Here is a 23204-nt window from a genome sequence, read left to right on the forward strand (position 1 = left end):
TGCCTTAGAGATTGCTAAATTTACTATTTTCTTCCCAAAGTTGGTGCTAAAATCTATTGTGGCTAATACCATGGCACACAACCACTTAAAGGATATGTACACCTTTAAAAGCTTTTTTTTTTTTTTTTTTTAATACTAAAACAGTGTATTTCAGTTTGTTGTGCAACTTTGTAATTTATTTTTATTAAAAAATGTTCTTACTCTTTCAGTTACAGCTTCTATGTATTCTGGATACATAGAAGCTGTGTCGTGTGCTGAAACCTGAATCTGTCAGGTCAGTGGGACTGACAGCTTCAGTGACAGCAGGGTACCGATGATTGTCATGGCAGCCTGGGGCTTAATTATTGCCCCCATGTCCGCCATCTTTGTGCTCCTATTAAGCCCAGGGCTTAATAGAAGCCTATCAAAATCACGATATACTGCAATGCTTTAGTATTGCAGTATATGGGGAAGCGATCCAATGCACAAATCTACCTGGGGAAACTGAAAAAAAACAAAAAAAAAATGCTGAGTACAGTTGTTTTTTTATGTACATAAAAATAAATAATATTTATTAAAAGTTTTAAAAAAAACTTTTTACATTATTCCCCCAAAAAATTGTAAATATTTTTTTACCTTAGTTGGCATCGCCACATCCGTAAAAGTTTGGGGATAAAAAACTCGAGAAATGTCTCGCAGTTTGGTGAGCTTAACGTGAGCCCTCTAATTAGGAAGATGATGGAAACAGTTAAGAGTTGGCACTGTTTGCCTTGGGGGAAAGTAGATAGGATTTCTCTATAAAAATTATATTGTTACCGCATATAATATACAATTCATCCGTATGGTTGGGGAAAACTTTTTAGGAGCATTAAATCTATCATAAATTATTGTATTTAGAGAGGAGGAAGGCCAAGATTAGCACAGACATAGTTACATAGACCCTTTCAAGATGGTGACTTAGGCCCCATGCGCACGAACGTATTTTTCATCCGTAATCACGGACCCATTCACTTCTATGGGCTACGGACACCTTTCCATATTTTTACGGATGGGTGTCCGTTCCGTAAAAATTATCAGTAAAATATTCAACATGTCCTCTTCTTGTCTGTAATTACGGCATGGATTCCCCAAAGCAGTCTATGGGCGCTTCCGTATTTATGGATGCCTATGGATGTGCACCTGTAGCCGTCCGTAATTACGGAAGTGTTGCTAGGCGACGCCAGGTTTGCAGATGTTACATATCATTTGTGGTTTTCTTCCTTTTGTGGATCCATAAATACGAATTCATTACAGATGCACTATGGACAGCATTTACAGACACCGTTACATATATGCAGATGATTTACTTGGCATCACAACTTAATAATATGACAGAATTGGATACCTTTTTAAAAGAGCTAAGTATAAGAGGAGCCAAAGAACTTTGTGGGGTTGAATCTAACTTTGAAGTAGTAGAAGCAGGAACATTAAATCATAAATCATTGCCAATTTGTTTTTAAATACATAAAGTCTGGGGAGAAGCTAAAAAAGTATGTAATATTATATCATTATATCATTAGCACGGTGAGTTTTGTGGGAAGTAAATAATTTGGGATTAAAAAAGGAGTTTATAAGATATCACCGATTTTCAAGGGGAATTTACTGGATTTTCAACAATTGCAGATTGCCACAAAATTATTTCTTTTTTGGATTTGCAATTAAAATATGCGGTGTCTAGAACAGAAAATAAGAGATGGTTTTAAATAAAGAATTGAGAAGGTTTAAAATTCACTAAAGATAAAAATGAGCAGCAGTTAACTTACGTAGGCTTTTCTTAAATTTACAGACAGATGATCCGGAAGAGCGGGGTAGAGCAGTGTTGTCGTTGGACGCCACTAAGGCATTTGATAGTGTGGAATGGGGGTACTTGTGGGCTGTATTGGAGCGGATAGGTTTTGGACGGAATTTTATAAAGTGGGTACAATTATTGTATAAGGAACCGGTGGCTCTGGTTAGGGCAAATGGAAGGATGTCAGACTCTTTTAGGTTAGAGAGGGGGACGCGGCAGGGATGCCCACTTTCTCCGTTGCTGTTTGCACTGGCAATTGAACCCCTAGCAAATGTGATAAGACAACATCCGGGGATAGAAGGGTTTCGCTGTGGAGAGCTGGAAGAGCGAATAGCACTATACGCGGACGATATACTGCTGTTCCTGGGGGAGATAGATCATTCACTGCCAGTGATAATGACGATATTGGAGAGGTTCGGCAGATTTTCAGGGTTAAAAATTAATTGGAGCAAGTCGGTGTTGTTACCACTCCAGCCAGTAGTTACACCATTGATAGTTGGAGGAATTGAAGTACCGTGTGTACGGAAGTTTAAATATCTGGGGATTACGGTATCAGCAAGGGTGCAGGAATTTGTTGAGTTGAATGTGATACCATTAGTGAATAAATTAACAGATAGGACTAAAGTATGGCTTGGGTTACCGTTGTCAGCGCTGGGACGAGCAAATCTCATCAAAATGATTCTGATGCCCCAGGTACTCTATATTATGCACAATGCCCCAGTGTGGTTACCTAAATACTGGTTCAGGAGAATACATAATTTGTTTAGGGACTTGGTGTGGAAAAGGGGGATCCCCAGGATTAAAATGGAAAAGCTACAATTGCCAACAGAACAGGGGGGGTTAGCTATTCCAAATGCGTGGATATATTATCTAGCAGCCCAAATACAGCACTTCAAAGGATGGAAGAATAGGGAGGAGTGGAATTCTAGTGGGAAACTGGTGTACTATTTGGGAAAGAGAACGGATTTATTAGAGGCCATGGAATCGCATAAATTACGGAGGGAGGCGAGAGGGAAACCGACTCTGTTATTACTGCATAAAGTTTGGTGGGAAAGTAAAAAGATATTGGGGGTTACAGGATGTTCCAATTATATGCCTTTATGGGATAATCCGTATCTATGGGAATTTAATATTTTGGAAGGATTTCAGGATTGGGAACAAGCAGGAATCGGATATGTACACCAGGTATATGAGGGAGGGAATCTCAAGCTTTTTGCACAACTTCAGGAAGAGTTTGGACTCTCACATCGACGGTTCTACCAATATCTTCAGCTAAGGCATGCGACGCAGGCACAAGAGAGGCTGGTGGACTTGAGCTGCTCCACTATGGGAGGGATAGAAAGGGTGCTGGGGGCACAAGACACTAAAGGGATTATCTCGGTGCTATATAGTATGTTACTCGCCAAATTCCTAGGAGACCCACTGGTGGAGACTAGACGTAAATGGGAAGGGGATGTAGGGGCTATAGCGGATGAAGAATGGGAAGAAATACTCACATCGCCCAAAATAGTCTCTATTAGTGTAGCACACAGGAGGTCACAACTCTTTTTATTGCATAGGGTATATAGGACACCTAAGGTGCTGTGGCAAATGCGAATTAGAACAACAAAGGAGTGCCCCAGGTGTAGGTTTGATGGGGCGGACATAAAACATATGTTTTGGAGCTGTCCGATGCTAGATGTATATTGGAAAGCAGTTAAAGGAATGGTATCTAGGGTATATGGTAGAGATTTTCCACTGGAACCTAAGATCTTTATATTGGGATGTATGGGGGAGGAAGGAGGAGATGGAGTGGAATTATTGGCTATTAAAAAGGTTCTGTATCACGCTAGGAAATTAATTGCAAAATATTGGCTGCAGGCGGATCCCCCGGAGGTGGCTGAGTTAGTTGGATATGTTAACCACACGGTATCACTGGAGCATCGAATATATCTGAAAAGAGGGGCAATTCATAAGTATGATAAGCAATGGAGTAAATGGGTTAACAATTATAGTAATGTGACACATTAGATGAGATTTGAAGGTGGGATGACGCATCTATTTGAACAAGATATGACGGGATCACTGGTTGGAATACTGAACGGATGGAAAGGGTGGAGGGGACTGGCGACTCAGGAGACAGAGGAGGTACTGTGAGGGGGGGGGAGTTCGGGTGATAGGGGTAGGGATGGGGATGCATGTGAAGATGCAATTAAAGATGATGAGAATACAGAGTGTAATGTAATTGCAGGAATTTTGTATCAAGAACAAGATGTTATACGGTTACTTTGTTTTTTTCTTCGGTTGGTGGATTTCTCTGTACTTTACCAGAAATGCAAAAAGTGTATAATACATGTTGTATTCTCAATAAAAACTTGTCTGATTTAAAAAAAAAAAGATAAAAATGAGGGTTGCCTAAGATATATACAGTAAATTGTTGATATTAAACAGAAATAAGGAGAGTGGGATTAAATCCAAGGAGAAATGCGATAAACACTTGAATAAAAGTTTGTAATAGTGCCCACACAGTGCCCCCAAAAAGAATTGTGCAAAGCAGACTGCCACGAACAGTAACTGTGCCATAATGGCCTCTATAGTAGTGCCAGGGTATCCCAATCGTAATAGTGCCCCCACTGTAGCTGTGCCAGAGTGTCCCCCATAGTAATACTTCTCTAACATAGAGCCCCAATAGTAATGGTGCTCCCCAGAGTACTGCCATTAGCAATAGTGCTCCCCATAGTGCCCCCAAAAGTATCTGTGCCAGCGTGCCTCCACAGTAATAGTAACCCCCAATTGTGGTCCCCCAGCATGCCCCATTAGTAATAGTGCTCCCCTATAGTGTCCCATAATTAAGTGTACCGCAGAGAAAAAGAAATAAATCCAATACTCACCTAACTACTGATCCATGATGCTTCCAGTGGTGCGGTACAGGATACAGGACTCTTCCAGTCCGTGGCCTGAGCTGTCTACAGCCCGGTGCAGGCGGGCACAATGAAATCCTGCGCCCTGCGGCAATATTGAATGGCATTACTCAATTGCCCCAAATCTACGTATCCTCGTACAAAGAAGCCTAACGCTTCGATGTCTGCCCTGAACTTTTTTTGAATCACTCCTGCAACTGACGGGAAAAATTCTGATAAAATCATTATACCTATTTAAACCCCTTTTAAACATGTTCTGAGAGTTTCTTCAGTCTGAAGGATCTTTTGAATTTAACTCTTATTCCAGAATATTTCATCATAGGGGGGGCTATTTTGTAAGCCAGCATCAGTGACTCTTTAAGGATTAATCCATGGCAGTAGTTGATGTTATATTTAACTTATGTGTGTTGTAATTATTTCCACCATTTTGAAACTATGAAGCACTTTGTGGATATTACAGAGACAGTTGTTTATATTTTCTTGAGACATTTACCACCTTATCAGGAATAAGAAAGTTTCCACTGGTCATGGTGGAGAATAAGACGTCAAGATGTGCCCCTCAATTGCATGGGTTTAAGATATGCATACCTTCAGGCAGATAAAGTCCAGACACGAGCAAAAAAAAGAAAAAATAAATCTCTTCAAGTAACCTTAAAGGAATGTAGCACATAGACTGCTGATGTTTTGACAAGTGCCGTTTTAAACACTAAAGCTAAATTTTAATTCTTTCCCCTGTTTTTATCCATTTACACAGGCCATTTTCCAAACAAGGCTATGCCCTCGGCAGGGGTGTTGCCGTGGTTACATGGAATTTTCTGCAATGCCAATAACCCTTGTTTTAAAAGTCCGACACGTGGAGAGTCGCCTGGCGTGGTTTCAAACTACAACAATTCCATGTAAGCAGTCATGCCTATATTAAACGATTAGCCTGGACGGCAGTATGTTTATTTTCTAGTGCTATCACTCTGAGACATTGCATTAGTTGATGATTCTCCATACCTCCCTATATGTCTTCACATCAAGGAAAAGGTTCATCCACAGGTGAAACTTTTCCCTGCATTCGTTAAAAATATTACGAGCAGGTGAAATTCCAAATACAAAGAAGATAAGAATATGGACGTACATTTTAGGTATGGAGGTGGGAGAAATTGTTTGAATGCGTCAGTGTTTTACACCAGTTCATTGATGTTATATTTACTAGACTTTGTTGCTAGGTTTTCCTCCACCAGGGAAAAAGATTTAGCTTGCTGCCCTTGCCCTATTTATAAGTACCATAGCCAAGGCAGAGTGGCTTGTTGGTACCCTAGCCCAGCACCTAGGGTATATGCCGACCAACCCCCAAAAAATGCCCCTATATTGTAATTCTGCTATCTCATAGTGAATAGCTATATGTAGTTGTATATGGGATATAACCAGTTAAGTAGGCCTTAAATCCCAGAAGCATTGGGACTGAGGACGTAGAAGATAACATCTCTAGTGGGACTATTAGTTTGATGTGATTCTGCGTAATAATATGATTTAAAAAGGAAGATCTGTAGTAGGGTAAATGTAGGACGCTAAAATAGATGGAAATTACATGTTAAGTGACAAGCTCTTTGGAAATGTTACAGTTTTTGCTTTTATATGTTTGCTCTAAATAAGTGAGTAACTATTAGTCCCCTAATTAAATATTAGAAGTAATAAATAGAGGTTCCATCCATAGTATGAACGAGTAACCACATTATTTACATGAGCCGGTTTTCTAAACTGATACTTATTTTTTTTTTACTAGGACTTTTAGAGCAGAAATAAATCTTGAAACAGTTTGTGTGGGGATTTTATTGTTTGATTTACATGGGGTTTATGTATGATCTGCATTTAAAAGAGACATGGATGAGGTATATATGATCCATAGAGACCCAAAGCCCCTCTACTACATAAGAGGACTGCAGTATTATAAATGGCATATGGTACTGTAGGTAGGCTTCTGTTCACATCTGCATTGGAAGCCTCCGTCGCAAATCTGGCAGAAAATACCGGAAACAATAGTGCAGCATGCCGCACTATTGTTTCCGTTAAAAACATGGACACAACGGCGGAAACCTGACAGATCGGTGTACCACAGAATCGGCGATCGCAGTATTTTCGTTGTTCTGCTCCTCTAATGGAGCAGAACAACTGAAAGACCAACGCTGGTGTGAACCTGCCCTTAGGGAACACTTTACAAATTTTGTATTGAGGCTCAGGAGCTTCAGGTTATGCCTCTGATTCTGTCCATAGAGCTGCTGGAAAGAACGATCGGCATGTGGACAATTTCCTCCCTGAATAATCTTGTGACATTTCAAGAATTTTAACACATATTAAGTATATTGATCATTGGATTATATAGGGTCAGAAATTTGCAATCATCAAATTTGCCATGTGGGACTGCAAGGTAACAATTTTTGAAATGATGGAGACATTTTTCCTCAAAGTAAATCATTATCTTTGTTTTATTTTATATCACAATATGCAAAGGCATAAAATATGTAATAGATCAGAGATCTCCTTCGTATCCATGAATCAAACTATATTTCCATTTTGTATACAGAAGTCCATAGTAAATTATACTATAACCCATCTACCCCTCTTGGACCCTCTCTCCTGTAATTGATCTTATCAGAATGACCATCAGACCACTTGTGTGATAGGAGAAAGTTCAACACACAATATTGTTTGTGTAGCAATATATCTCCTGGAACTAGCTAGTCCAGTTCCTGCTGCCGAAAACAGTCCTAATAATATTTTAGACAATGCAGGAATAATGACAAAAATGTTGATGAAAGCTTTGCAGCATTTCAGGTCACTAAATGACAGGACACAGACCTCCTAACTGCAAATACAGGACAGTTGAGAACATTGCAGATAACGGGTAGCGGTTAAAGTATATTTTTAGAAGTGGCCTTTTTTTCGTAATTTCAAACAAAAGCCACATTGTGAGTAAAGCCCGGATGTTACAGGATATGTAGCGGGGTGATAAGAAAATAGGTGCTATGATATCAATCAAGTCCTAGTTGCCACAGCTTTACAACAAGCCTTTGTTATTTAAGAGGTTCTTTATTTATATGTTGAGGATGCTGGGCAGCAAACATGTACAGAATCAAGATGTTTCGTGGCGACTCTTGGTAAAGGATATGTATCGTACTAACACCAACTGTTTCATGATGGAGACACTTGATATCCTTTATCATAAGGAATGAATCCCATTGACTTTAAGACAGCTTCCCCCCACTCAATGTTTTCTTAGAAGTCAACATGCCCAGCACCCACTGAATTCCATATTATTTAATTAAACTGTCTGGATTTTCCTGTCAATATCCTAATGATCGTTCAGCCAAATCATTGGAACCAAGGAAGTATTTGGTTACTCCAGCTATGTTTTAGATATGTCGTGAATTTGTGAATTTTTGAACATAGTAACAGACAATGAGATGACTTGTTCCAGGGTGAAATGAAAACGTTGGAAACTTTACATTATCAAAGATGACACCCCCTTTTCTCCTAATGGATCTGTCCATTTAGACTGTAAGCTTTAGAATCTAAGATTGAATCTCTTCATTACTGTTTCATTTTCTGTTACGCTTGCTCAGTGTCTGGGTTAATAGGTTACTCTTGACCTGATAAGATCAATGCTCGGGGTGTACTCTTCCTGGGAACATATATGGGAATTGCTTGAGACTAGTAGAAGATCACTGTGTGAGTTTGATAAGCACATCTCTAGAGTACGTAGTAACAGAAATTATATATCTCAAATGTAACTACAAAAAAGTTTCATTATCCTCCAAAAATCAGCTGAAAATACCTAATTTGGAAAGGCACTCACTCCATCCCTAAAGTTATACTGTACTTACCTGGTCCCCGTGTGCGTGCTATAACTTGGGGAAGGGGGGAATGAGTGCCTTCTCTCCAGGCAAAAGCATATTTTCTAATTTTTCTAGGTGGGTCAATTTAAGTGTTCACATGGCACCCAAAAATTAATCGTGATGAACCTCTTAGAGACAAAAAGGTCTTTATGTAGATTGCTTTATATTGTATTTGTTAAATAAAAAATAGGAAACTAGTGTGTATTGTTTCATTCAAGTAAACTTGCGTTGGCTTTGGTTATTTTGCAATAATACTGGTATATTTCATGAGCACTTTTCAGGACTCTTAACATTTAATTAATTTGCCGGTTTAGTATTTTTTCTCTAATAAATAACCATTTGTTCTTTACCTCCTCTAAGCCTTGCAAGAGCTTATAAAGACGCCCAAGACGTACTTTTGGAGAAGCCTGAAATACAGCATCTTGGCCAGATCTGGAAGGAACTGTATACTATATCCAATTTTATGGATTCCATTCGGACTAACCCTGGAAGAGTTTATGGTAATTACCAAGTCACTGAACTGTTCATTTGGAATAAAAATTTATTGTCTGTTTAAATATAGAATATTAAATCATAACTTTTGACTGACTTTTTCATGTAGTAAATTGCAGAACATAAAAAAAGGCAACAGAAATCAATGACAGAGCCAGTTCATATGACGATAGGGCATTAGCCAGACTCCAAGTTTAAAGCAAAGTTACCAATCCAGTCATTAGTATTTAATAATTACACTTCTAAAATAATACCTATTATAACTGCCCTTATTCTCATAAAATTATTCAGGTTGGCCCCATCGTCATAATTGTCTACTTTTGAGAAATTAATTCAGGGAGAATTTGTTGGTGGCACCCTAAAACATCCCCCAACCACCCTTGAATCATGTGTAGTTCACATGAATTGTACCGAAAGATATGGACAATTATGTCTTTATGCATGGCGCAAAACCAAAGAGGCCAAGCACCCTTTAACAGCCCCAGCACCTTTTGACAGACCACAGCAAACACCAGCACCTTTCAACAGCACTCGTCACCTTTTGACAGACCGAAGCAAACCCCAGCACCCTTCAACAGACCCCACGCATGCCAGCACCCTTCAGCATCCACTGATGTTGCCCTTTCTGTTCACCAATCAAAGCAGCATGATTCTTTGGAATGAGGAAAGAACCAAAAGGTTAAAATCAACAAGTGAAGCAAACTAAATAAACACATTAGATTATTGTTCATTCCATCTGTTGACACAACCTCTTATGCACCTGTATGTGTGAAGCAAACAAAGGTGAGATCATTTTGCTTGAAGGTCACATACTACACTTAGTGGGGAACGAATTGACTGCAAGTTCATGGAGAACATTCAACAAAGAATCAAAGGTGGAGAGGTGTTAATACTGTACTTCACATGTCTGTATATCCTCAAACTATACGGTAACAGCCATTTCATTAGTCACTGTCATTCTTAAGTGGGGCTTTAAAAGACCCTGTTGAATGGCAAACACCAGATGACTGAACATTTTAAACAATTGTAACCTGTGTTCTGTTACCTTGTCCTGAAAAATAAGCTAAATTCCCTTCACACTGCAACAATCAGTAACTTGTTCCCTTTGTCTAACAAAAATGTGTATACAGAAATGTGCTCATAAGTCATCAATAGTCAAAGATTACACCTGTTGGTACGGCTGGGGTATCCTTGTAGTCTATAAGGCAAACTATAGAACTATAATAGGACATGACCACTGGAAGGCAATGCAAGTGGCATCTTCATCGTACACTCTTGACCTAAGAAATTTGAAGGTTGCCCTGAGTTCAACATTGCAATCCAATAATGTTGCCATAGTGAGCATTATGCTGGAGCTACTCAATAATAGCTGCGCTGCTCTACTGCATATCCGAATTATAATGAAAAAGAACATCTCATGGTTCCGCTTTGTATTTAACCTGTGAAAGAGCAGAGTAACCCCACAGCAAAGTGAAGGATGGACCCCCCATTACCTAGTGTATAGCAAACCAAACTGAGTATATTAAATAGCATTACTATTACTGAGCGTTAACCAATTGTTAGAAAGCTACACCTTGTTTTTCCCCTAAAAAAGAACAACATTCTTGCACCTAAGTAGACCGCCTCAGCCTCTGCGCCCCATAGCAGTAGATACAGTATGGCGGCTACGACTATAGTGGTGCCAATGCCTGTGATTGTACCAGGGTTTAATGGTTTCTTTCTTGGAAATATCCACATTTTTTTTTTTTCAATATTAAAGGGGTTGTCCAGTATTACAAAAACATGGCTGCTTTCTGCCAAAAACAGTGCCATACCTGTCCATGGGTTTTATCTAGCTATTGCAGCTCAGCTCCATTGAAGTGTATAGGGCTGAGTTGCAAAATCACACACAACATGTTTTCGGAAGAAGGCAGCCATGTTTTTCTAATCCCTTTAAGCATTTGTACTAATTATTAGTTCAGTTTGGAATCAAAGATGCAGAAATGTAAAAGATAGGGAAGAAGAAAGTTTAATGCCTTATGTGCACGGCCCTATTACATCTCTGTACAAGCTCTGAGTTGTATTCAGCCATAATATGGCAGCCATAGAGGTCTATAAAGGCCAAATTATACCTTTGTATGGCTCTGATTCACACAATTCCTTAGGAATTCAACAGAAAAAAAAATCATAGCATGCTCCATCAGATGCCGTATTACTGAGGTATTCTCATCTAAATGCATTGCCTCTCTAGAATACATCTCCGTAATACAGTCATGCACATTGACACCATTTGGTGCACATTGTGTGCCATATGGTCTCTGTGCTGCTATATGGGATCTGTGTACACGACTGCCATGATTGCATAGTCTTTTGACCAACACCTGACTTTTTTTCCCCCCACCAATTATTGTTTATTCCAACCATAAAAATACAAGTTACCATGTTTCATTATAAAAATACCCCATACATCAAATAATTCGAACAGACAAAACAAGAGTCGCAGTGATAGACTCACGGCGATTATCTCAAGCACTGACCGAAGAGAAAGAGAAAAAACCGCCAGATCCTTTCTCTTCTAAAATATTAGTCCCATAACCTTACTATGTTTTAGCAGCCTCTATTCTAGAACAGGACTGTAAAATACAAAATACATTTTTATTTCCAACCAATCCCTCTACAACCCATAGGTAGAGCAGTGATCCTTCCTTACTTAGCAGCCAGTCGCCATGAGTCTAACCATACAACAACATTTTTAGAGAAATTATGCAGAACAAGAGTCCGAGCTCGATATCTTGCAGTTTTTACTCCACAGTGCTAAGTTAGTCCCAAGACCATAACACTCCTTTCTATAGAATTTGGAACAAACTACCTATTCCCTCAAGCCACCGACCACCCATTCCCCTGAAGGATGGAGGACACAAACACACAAAAAATAATCCTCTGTCTCTCACATTCCATCTATACTCGCAGTTAAATGAACAAGTTATGCACTCTTCTTTATAACTTATAATTTATAGATTTTCCTCCGAACTCCCCCCCCCCATCTTTTTTTAATTTTTTGGACTTGTTTGTTTTGTTTCAAGTCCTTTTTTTCTGAGTCGAATAAATCCCCTCATTGACCTGACCCAAGCTTCAAATCCCAGTGGAGTGCAAGCTCTCCAGCTATAGCACAGGACCCTTCTGGCCATCTGTAATGCTTTTAAACCTGTTTTAATATTAGTGGAATCCCCTTTTATACCCCAATCACTCCTCATACTGTATTTATTGGGTCCCACGGTATACAAATTTTCCCAATTCTTTCAATATTTTCAATAATTTTTTTCCAATAGATATGAAGCTTGGGGCAGTTCCACAGCAGGTGGACTAAATCCGCCTCCAGATGTTTACACTTTGGGCATCTATATCCACTTTTTGGATTGAATTGTTTACCATTTTTTAGTAGTATAATAGGCATCGTGTAAAATAGGCTGGGCAATTCTAAATACATTATTACTTGTAGTTTCCGAAACCATTTTCAGTGCATTCTCCCATTTATCTTTATTTAATATATTCACCATTTTTCCCCATTTTTTATATCTCTTATTGTGTTATTATTTTTTACTTCTTTACATAACCCCCGATATATCTTAGAAGCTACTTTCTTTCTACATATAGAATTAGCCATTAGGTGAAAAAGTGTGTGATTACAAGCTAGAAAATATTTTCTGTCTTCACATACAGTGTTATAGCTGTGTATAATACAAAATTCCTTCTCAGTAATAACCCAACACCCGACTTGGATGGTCAATGGTTGGTCAACATAGCAGAGCAGTTATTAATGACATTATAGAATGTCCGATAATCCAGAAAATCTACTAATCCATTTTCTATTGGATATTATTAGTCATACATAGTCTGCAGAAATTTGTTCCATGCTTGTTCAGTTAGGCCTCATGCACACGGCCGTGCCCGTAACCACGGGAGACCGCCGCAGCCCGAATTTTCCTATCTTTTGTGCTACAATTCTGCGGCACGGACACCTATCCGCAGCGATACGGAAAGGTGTCCGCCACCAACAGAAGCGAATGGGTCCATAATTGCGGACCATTTTACGGTCCGCAATTACGGAGAATTTTTACCGTCGTGTGCATGGGGCCTAAATGCGGGTTTCTTAGTATTTTGCTCTATTATTTTGCTTTATTAATGATGCTTAAATGTTATGAATCTGCGTCTGTGTAATACTGTCTGGGTATTTCCCTATATAGGACGTGGTTTACGAATTAGAGACATCTTAAAGGATGATGAATTGTTGACTTTGTTTCTGCTGAAAGATATTGGACTGTCTGACTCTGTGGTGTATCAGCTCATAAACGCTCAAGTGCGGGTTGAACAGGTAGGAACAAAATGGCGGACAACTTCACTCGCTAATCTGATCCCTGCATGTTAGTACAGATAAACACGAGCCATAACCGATCCAATCCGATAACATTGCATATTCATTATTTCTAATAATATTTGTACTCAGCTGTTATGGGTGTAAATGATGAGACAAGTAAATATAAAACTGTCGGTGGGATCAGTGACGTGGATCTAGGAGGTGCAGAGGTGGCAGTCATACCTGGGCCCTGGTGCCTGAGGGAGCCCAAAGACCCCTCTAGCACATAAGGCATCAGTATTATAAATGACACATTGTAGCTGATGGGCCCTTGTTTCAGATTTTGCATCGGGGCCCAGGCTTCAAGTTAAGCTTCTGTGCAATGTAAGTATCATATGAGATTGGAATTGGTAAGGCTAAGTGTTCATCTGTATAATGAAATAAAAGAAAGCCTTACTCTACTAGCTATTATGTCATTTCTATGTTGATTTCATTTTCACTAATATTTAGATTTGGCACAGATTATGTTTGAGAAAAAAAATATATTGTGCTGTCGGATTGGAATGTGTTTCTTGCTCCAGTTGTTTCTATAAACATTAAGTTACTTGTGTGTAATGTATTAATCTTTTACTCATTGTGTTCGGATACTTTGTGACAGGTATTCATTTAGACTGACACAACAACTGGCATTTCCAGTATGATCACTTGGCAAAAGAAAAGTTCAGTAGAGAGTAGGGTCGGGCTGTGAATTAAAGCGGAAATGTTACTCACACTCAAAGTTTTTTTAAATTCAAATAGTGCCCCACTCCAACCTAGATCAGTATTCAGGGACTAAAATGTAATCAGAGTACGAGCACTCCTTGCTCTAGCTCATCATGTATGTAACCTTAGAGAGTGTGAGTAAGATGGGGGCACTTTAACCACATTAAATCCACTTGTTGGTGGCTATCTACACATAGTTACATAGTTGCTATATACTGAGTCAGCAATATGGACTAAAGGTCCCATTACACAGCCCGATATGGGCTGTAAAAACTAGCGCCGATCAACGATACAGCTCGTTGATCGGTGCTCGTTTGCTCCTTTCACAAGGAGCAATGATCAGTAATGTACGGGGACGAGCGATTGTTACTAGGATCTTCCGTCCCCATACATTTCCAGCACATCTCCCTGTTTACATATGAACACTCGTTTGTCCGATCATGGCCTGTGTGAAAAGGCCTTTACTCTCAGTCTCCAATGACCTTAATGAGTTTAGGAGAGATTGTTTTGTGGGTTTATTATCCGCTCAATCATGTGAGTAAGCTCCAGTCTTTTCATTAAAGGTTTTCTACAAGAGATAATTTATTTCTAGTCAAGTACAGATCAATAGGTCAACATTCTAGAAACCAGAATGCAACGTTTAAGTAGCTGATGTTTCGATGAAGCATGTGAAGTTCATTCTGACACAAACCACTCCAGGCTTAGTCATCACTGCGAAGATAATGCAGGACGCCTAGTGGATCATTATGCTCACATTGACTCAGCACTGGTTATCTGTACAGTACTCTCTGCTGGTGACCACTAGATTTCTGGGAAAGGCCAAGAAGGAGAAAAATCATTTTCTTTGTACTATCTTGGGGGTTGAATCATAAATTAAGCCTTATTACTGAAACATTACAGAAAGCATCTTGAGTCACAGAGAGGGAGGAGAAAGGGTCGGACACATTTTATTTGACATAGTATCTGGTTTGACAAGTCACACGTTGCAAAGAAATGTTTGTCAGGTTTCTCATCAGGTGATTATTTCATTCATTGGTTTCACTGGGATTAATGCAATTCATACAAAATGTAAGAGACAATCAATACTGTAGGATCTGCTAATAATATTGCTTAGATACAGCGTTAATAGGGTATCATAGAGGGGGGTCTGCCTCTCAGAGCCCAGGGTAGAGCCACTACCAGAAAATGTGTCTAAGACTCTGGCAGATTCAACTTAACCATGTGTGGTTGCCCACAGCTTCAACCGGCGATGTCAGCTGATCATCAGGTCAGGGTACTTCCTGTTGTCTGGGTACTTCCAGTTGTCACTGTTGTAAAAATGGCGGCATCAGCAAAATAGAAAAGTGGCAAAAAGTAGATATTCCTTGTGGATAATGCTGTCCAGATTCTAGCAAGAGGGTTTTGCTACAAGTCACATATGTCTATATCTCTAGCTGTTGAGTTCACAAATCAAACTTAATGCTCAATCATTTCAATCCTCCTAATATCAAAGTCGTTAATAGAAGGGGCGGGGTTCTCTGTCCAGGCTCTTCATCCTCAGTGTATAGCGATTACAAAGATCGTCTCTCGCTCTGGAGGAACTGTCCTGTCCTGCATTAGACAGACAACCCATTAATTTGGATGACCACTGTGTAATGTTTTATTTCCTTATTGTTGGCGCTGCAGATAAATTGAACACTTAGGCCCCATGCACACAACTGTAAAATCACCCATAATTACGGTCTGTAATTACGGGCCCATTCATTTCTATGGCCGACGGACACCTTCCCGTATGTCTACGGGAGGGTGTCCGTGCCATAGAAACCGGCCGAAAAAAATAGGACATGTCCTATTTTCTTATTTTACGGACCAGGGTCCTATACTTTATAATGGGAGCACGGCCCGTAAAAACGGCCGGCTGCCCGCGGTCGTCCACTGCCGGCCGTGCCTGTAATTACGGGTCGTAATTACGGGCACAGTCGTGTGCATGGGGCCTAACTCCCAGATTTTCCCACAGATTACAACTGATCTCTGGTGTCCCTGCAAGGGTAGACCTGCTTATTGTCAAGGGAAATTTCTAGCAAATAGAGAATATCCAAAGTAAAGAATCCCTTTAAATGGTTGCCGACCTATGACGAGTATACTCGTCATGAGTGGCAGGACTTTGCCGCATCAGGACTAGCATACTCGTCCTGCTGATTGCATGGGCACAGCAAGTGTGCCTGTGCGATCAGGAGTGAGGCAATGATTGTAATACACAGTCACAGCCCCGCTCTAATGCTCGGAGATCAGAGTAACCTCTGATTTCCACTGTTAACCCCTTGAATGCCATGATCAACGATGATTGCAGCATTAAAAGGGAAATAGTGAAAAGGGGCGTCCCCCTTTGATTGCATCACAGGGACTCCCTTTGACGCAATTGAGGAACATACCTTGAAGGTCCATTGAAGGACCCCAGGGCTGTCTGATCATATTTCCTGTTGTTAGGTCATAATTAGGTATGCCCTAACAACTGCCTGTGTATAATCAGTACACAGGTTAATGTACTGACATATAGGTAAAAAAAATGTAAGTGATACATTCCCCTATGGGGTTAAAGAAGTTAAATTAATAATAAAAAAGTAATAGTAAATAATGAAAAGCAGTAAAAAAAAAATGTACAAAAAAAATGCACATTTTTGCAATGAATTAAAGGGGTTTTCCCATGAGGGACATTTATGACATATCCACAGGATATGTCATAAATGTCAGATAGATGCGGGCCCCACCTATGGGACCCGCACCTATCTCTAGAACGGGGCCCCCTAAAACTCGTTCTAGATTTTTGTGCTCACGCTGCCTCCCGGTCACTTACTGATTACATAGTCAGGAGTTCCAGAAACAGCGTAACTGGCTGAGCTACGCTGTTTCCGTAACTCCCATATAACTGAATAGTGGTTACAGAAGCAGCGTAGCTTGCATGGGACCCGCATCTGTCAGATATTTATGACATATCCTGTGTATATGTCCTACATTTCCCTCATGTGAAAACCCCTTCAACTTTATTAAATATAAGTCCCAAAACATAATAAATGTATAGCATAGTTTAGATGATCGGTGTATGATGTAAAAAAAATTTAAATAAAAACTGCAGTGGTATTTTTTTTCGGCATTTTTTGTCAAAATGAAAATTGATCAAAATGAAACAATAATGTATATGTACTAAAAAATCTCACCAACATAAAGGTCATCTCGTCCCGAAAAAAACAGTCTCACACAGCTACGTCGAAAAAAAAAAAGTTATGGGTGCTGGGATGTAAAGTGGAGAAATCTAAAAATTGATCTGGTCTTCAAGGTCAAATTGGCCTGGTGATAGAATAGTATGGTAGTTTGGGTTGATATTACATACATACAATGTGTGGTAACCCTATTAATAAGTCAATTGTACCAATTGAGTTGAGTTTTATCTAACTGCACATCCAGAGCTTGCTTGGAAATCCAAAAATTTATACATACTTTTTATAACCATGCTTCCTCATGGGGACAATCCAAAAGAGAAAAACATGAAACTAACTTTTTTTTAATATAGGAAATTGATTCTAAGCTGAAACAAGAGATTCACTGCAGTTTAGCAATAAGAAATGAAATGATGTCTTGAGAGTTTGACTGCGTTTTGCAATGTTGGCTTCTCTGGTACAGAAGTCTAATGACTGTCTGTCTCCGTATTGCTGAACACGCTGTGAATGCTGGTATTATGCTTGAGCCCAATCGGTTCAGTCATCTCCCTCAGTCAGGCATACATTTATACTTAAAATGAGAACCAGTAATAGGTAACCAAATCCCCACAGGCTGACATTAGTTCCACTCTGATGATTCTTCATTTCCCATATTGATTTGTAATAAAAGACATTCCATTATGTTCTCAGCAGATAAATATGTCTACTGTATGCAGAAAGTCTATTACCTTGTTTGCCAGACTAATCGTGGCGTACAGATAACACTTTCACTGACTGAAATGCTAAGATCAAGTGATCATTTTCTGACACGTTAAGTACTCCGGTTTTCTCAGGACAAACCCCCTGACAGGAAGTCTATTAATTCATTGAATTTGTATGACCATTAAGTGTAAAGAGTAGAATTTCCCCATATTATGGGAATATAAAAAAAAGTGTCATACATTGCAACATATCACTGTATGGCCTTTATCTTCAAAATCATAAATTACTGGAAGGTATTTAAAATAGATAAAATAATGATTTATTTTTTACCTTTATAGAACAAGATTTTTTAATTTGGCTTAGATCCTGCCTGGCATTGTTGAGCTTTCCATCCAGGGTATATAAAGATGATACGAGGAAGGGGTTCCAAATCAGGATATACCCTACTAGCTATAACTAAGATCCATGTCAGGTGTCGCTTTGGCTCTTGAAACTGACAACATTTACTGAATTGAATGGATGACGCTTGATTTCAATGATGTTTTGTAATGTAATACTATTGCCAAGAAAATGAGCATTTACATAGCCGTCCACTAAGTGATAGATCCTCCTGGGGTACCCTGGCAGCTAGGGCTGGACAAAATGGCCTAAAAATAAAATCTTGATTGTTTTCAAGCTCATGGACAATGCTCATCTTGCAACGATGATTATTTTCCCTCTTCTAAGGGCCGCATGTAAGTTGATTCTATTTCTCGATCCTGTAGTAAAACAAAATCTTGAGTGGCGACAATGGCAATTAGACAAATTTATTTAATTAATTGCCCAGCCCTGCTAGCAGCAGACCTCTAGGACACTGGGTACTGTGGAGGGGGACCCTAGAAAAATCAAAATGAACCTACTCTTGCTGAGTAAACAATTGCCTCTTCCCTCAATCTGAATCATAACAACCCATACGTATCAATGCATTCTGGATCAGCTGAACACAGCCATAACCTATACCCGCTTGTCTGTCCTAGATTTGCAAAACACTACAATAACCCCTCTCCACAAGGGTGTAGCCAAAGGCTCATGGGTCCCAGTGCTTCAGCTTAGCCCCCCGGGAAACTTCTCTTCACAGCCATAACTTTTAGCTGCATCCCTGAGTTTCTTAAGTGACCCAACCCATCGATGACTCACTAGCAGCCGGGGGCATTATTAGGGTCTTATATGATCATGGGTACGAGCCCCAAGACATATGTTTTTCCCCTCCCCAAAAAAGCAATTTTACACATATCTATCTATCTATCTATCTATCTATCTATCTATCTATCTATCTATCTATCTATCTATCTATCTATCTATCTATCTATCTATCTATCTATCTATCTATCATCTATCACAGCATATATAGAAGACTGTGACCCCTATTGTTAGGGATCTGCCAGGTACTTCATCTAGGTATACTCCTGGGATTTAATACAAAAGATTACTGTGTAGAGGTATACGTTTAAATTACTAGGGTGTAATTACTCTGCCTGTATAAACGTTTAAAATAATTGTTTATTATCAAAATTATTAAAATTGGTAGGGCACAGAGTGCCAAAAGATCCAGGTACAGGCGTTGGCAACCAGATCAAGAGCGCAGACTGAGATGTATGTGACAAAAAGATAGAGAATCAGCACGCACCCATTCATGGATGCCTGATTGTATCAAAGGTGAAGTGATCACATATAAACTGACTCAGAGTGCTTGGCAAATATTGATGAGATCTGATTGCCACAGATTAGTTAACAGGCACACTCCCAACGCGTTTCTGCACCTTGTAGGGGAGCGTCCTCAGGGGTACGAGTTGCCTGAATTTATTAACGTACAGTTGCCTGTCAGCTGATATTCAGCTGTTCGTTTTAGTGTGACGGCGCATATGAGACATCTGATGGTGGTCTGACGCGCGCCGTGGAAACTCGGAAGTTTTATTCACCCAAGCCCCACCCATAGGGGCGTTGCGTAGTATCGGGCCGTCCAATGAAGGAATAAGGCGTGTGAAAACACACGCCCCTACAGGGGGCGGTTCCATAGTAACCACGCAGCCTATGAAAGAGATGCATAGAGCATCAGTGGTAACAAGGGGGAGCTAAAGGTGGCCAGAACATACAGCGCCGATACCAAGGCTGGAATAAGCGCTATGTATGCAAAACAAGGGATCTAGTGAGCAAAACAAAGCACAAAATCCAACAAAGTAGTGTATCAATAGCCAGGATCAGACAGACTATGGATCATCAGATCCAATATAGGTAAGCAGTACAGGAATGAAAGCTGAAAACAGTACAGGAATGAGCTCTTAAACAATCCCATAGCATATCAATGAAAGGTAAATGCAGAAAAACAGTAATTGGGCAAGGCAAATTATAAGAACGGAAGGTAGGATATAGACTCATTGAGGCCCAGTGGCTTGATGGTTTGCATCCTGAAAATCCACTGGGCCTCCTTCTGTAGAACACGTCTATCCCAATTACCTCCCCTGGCAGGAATACTGACATGTTCTATACCTTGGAACTTAATAGAAGAGGGGTCTCCCTTGTGGTGGTCCCATACATGTCGAGAAATAGAAGTGTCAGCTTTATTCTGAATGTCACAAATATGGTCCCGAATCCTGCGTCTGAACTCCCTTATTGTCTTACCGACATACTGCATGCCACATTGACACGTAATCAGGTACACCACCCCCTTGGTGAGGCAGTTGATAAACGACCTATTGGAAAACGTGACTCCTGTCACAGTACTTTTGAATGTTTTGCTTTTCCAAACAGAGCTACAAGCTTTGCATCTACCACACTGGAATGACCCAGTGACATTAGTCGAAAGCCAAGTGGTGACAGCAGGTGTCTTCAGATGGCTGTGCACCAATCTGTCCTTAAGATTACGGCCCCTCCGGAAAGTGATCTGAGGACGGTCCCCAACTAAACCACCTACGTCCGGGTCCGCTTTAAGGATGTCCCAGTATGAGGTAAGAATATTTCTCACCTCAGCGTGCGCAACATCGTAGGTACCAATTATCCTCATAACGTTGTCCTTCTCTGGAGATACTTTAGGGTTCAGTAGGGACTCCCTATTTGATGTAATAGCATGTTGGTATGCCGATTTCAAGACACCACTGGGATACCCTTTGTGCTCAAATCTCTTTCTCAGACCATTGGCCGACATTTGAAAGTCTGACAGTGTGGTACAGTTCCGCCTCGCTCTAATATACTGACCCTTTGGGATGCCCATCTTCAGGGGTTTAGGGTGACAACTATCCCATCTGAGAAGGCTATTGGTGGCCGTGCTTTTCCTAAAGATTTGTGTCTGGATATGTCCCTGGTCAGTCTTCTCTATTTGGATGTCAAGGAATGTGATATGATTATCCTTGATTTCAGAGGTAAAGTAAAGACCCAGGTCATTGATGTTCAGAATAGAGACAAATTCTCCAAATTCTGCTGTTGTACCTGACCACAGTATCAAAATGTCATCAATGAATCTTAACCATAACACAATGGAAGAGACATATTTCTCCATTCTGTCACAAAACACAAATTCTCTCTCCCACCAGCCCAGATAGAGATTGGCATAGGTGGGAGCACAGGGACTACCCATGGCAACTCCTCTGAGCTGGTGAAAGAACTTCTGTTCAAAGATGAAGAAGTTGTGCTCCAACACAAAACGCAACAGGATGAGCACAAACTGATTATGCGCACCAAACTGAGCCCCTCTCTCATTGAGGAAGTATTCAACAGCACCACATCCCAAAGAATGGGGGATGGAGCTGTAAAGGGCCTCTGCATCAAGACTTGCCAATTGGACATTGGATTCAACTTTGATCCCTTCAAGCTTCCTGAGGACCTCCATTGTGTCACGCACATAGGACGGAAGTGCCGTCACGAAGGGCCTCAAAATCCTGTCCAAATAGATGCTAGCGTTCTGAGACACACTATCAATCCCAGACTTTCAAATGTCGGCCAATGGTCTGAGAAAGAGATTTGAGCACAAAGGGTATCCCAGTGGTGTCTTGAAATCGGCATACCAACATGCTATTACATCAAATAGGGAGTCCCTACTGAACCCTAAAGTATCTCCAGAGAAGGACAACGTTATGAGGATAATTGGTACCTACGATGTTGCGCACGCTGAGGTGAGAAATATTCTTACCTCATACTGGGACATCCTTAAAGCGGACCCGGACGTAGGTGGTTTAGTTGGGGACCGTCCTCAGATCACTTTCCGGAGGGGCCGTAATCTTAAGGACAGATTGGTGCACAGCCATCTGAAGACACCTGCTGTCATCACTTGGCTTTCGACTAATGTCACTGGGTCATTCCAGTGTGGTAGATGCAAAGCTTGTAGCTCTGTTTGGAAAAGCAAAACATTCAAAAGTACTGTGACAGGAGTCACGTTTTCCAATAGGTCGTTTATCAACTGCCTCACCAAGGGGGTGGTGTACCTGATTACGTGTCAATGTGGCATGCAGTATGTCGGTAAGACAATAAGGGAGTTCAGACGCAGGATTCGGGACCATATTTGTGACATTCAGAATAAAGCTGACACTTCTATTTCTCGACATGTATGGGACCACCACAAGGGAGACCCCTCTTCTATTAAGTTCCAAGGTATAGAACATGTCAGTATTCCTGCCAGGGGAGGTAATTGGGATAGACGTGTTCTACAGAAGGAGGCCCAGTGGATTTTCAGGATGCAAACCATCAAGCCACTGGGCCTCAATGAGTCTATATCCTACCTTCCGTTCTTATAATTTGCCTTGCCCAATTACTGTTTTTCTGCATTTACCTTTCATTGATATGCTATGGGATTGTTTAAGAGCTCATTCCTGTACTGTTTTCAGCTTTCATTCCTGTACTGCTTACCTATATTGGATCTGATGATCCATAGTCTGTCTGATCCTGGCTATTGATACACTACTTTGTTGGATTTTGTGCTTTGTTTTGCTCACTAGATCCCTTGTTTTGCATACATAGCGCTTATTCCAGCCTTGGTATCGGCGCTGTATGTTCTGGCCACCTTTAGCTCCCCCTTGTTACCACTGATGCTCTATGCATCTCTTTCATAGGCTGCGTGGTTACTATGGAACCGCCCCCTGTAGGGGCGTGTGTTTTCACACGCCT

At 40.4% G+C, this 23204-nt stretch overlaps 1 protein-coding gene across 4 annotated transcripts in view; it reads left to right on the plus strand.

Annotated features, from left to right (window-relative positions):
* The window catches only part of ABCA4 (ATP binding cassette subfamily A member 4), a 134047-nt gene that overhangs the window by 11646 nt on the left and 99197 nt on the right, over positions 1–23204 (plus strand). For all 4 annotated transcript variants that reach the window (XR_012849982.1, XM_075833185.1, XM_075833188.1 and 1 more), the window contains exons 4-6: positions 5462–5603; positions 8949–9088; positions 13304–13431. Coding sequence is in view for 3 of the 4 variants with exons in the window: in XM_075833185.1 (XP_075689300.1) it covers positions 5462–5603; positions 8949–9088; positions 13304–13431 (410 nt within the window). In the remaining variant the exon portion in view is untranslated. The remainder of the gene's footprint in view (positions 1–5461; positions 5604–8948; positions 9089–13303; positions 13432–23204) is intronic.

Source organism: Rhinoderma darwinii, chromosome 7 (assembly GCF_050947455.1).
Source record: "Rhinoderma darwinii isolate aRhiDar2 chromosome 7, aRhiDar2.hap1, whole genome shotgun sequence".
NCBI classification, from domain to species: Eukaryota; Metazoa; Chordata; class Amphibia; order Anura; family Rhinodermatidae; genus Rhinoderma; species Rhinoderma darwinii.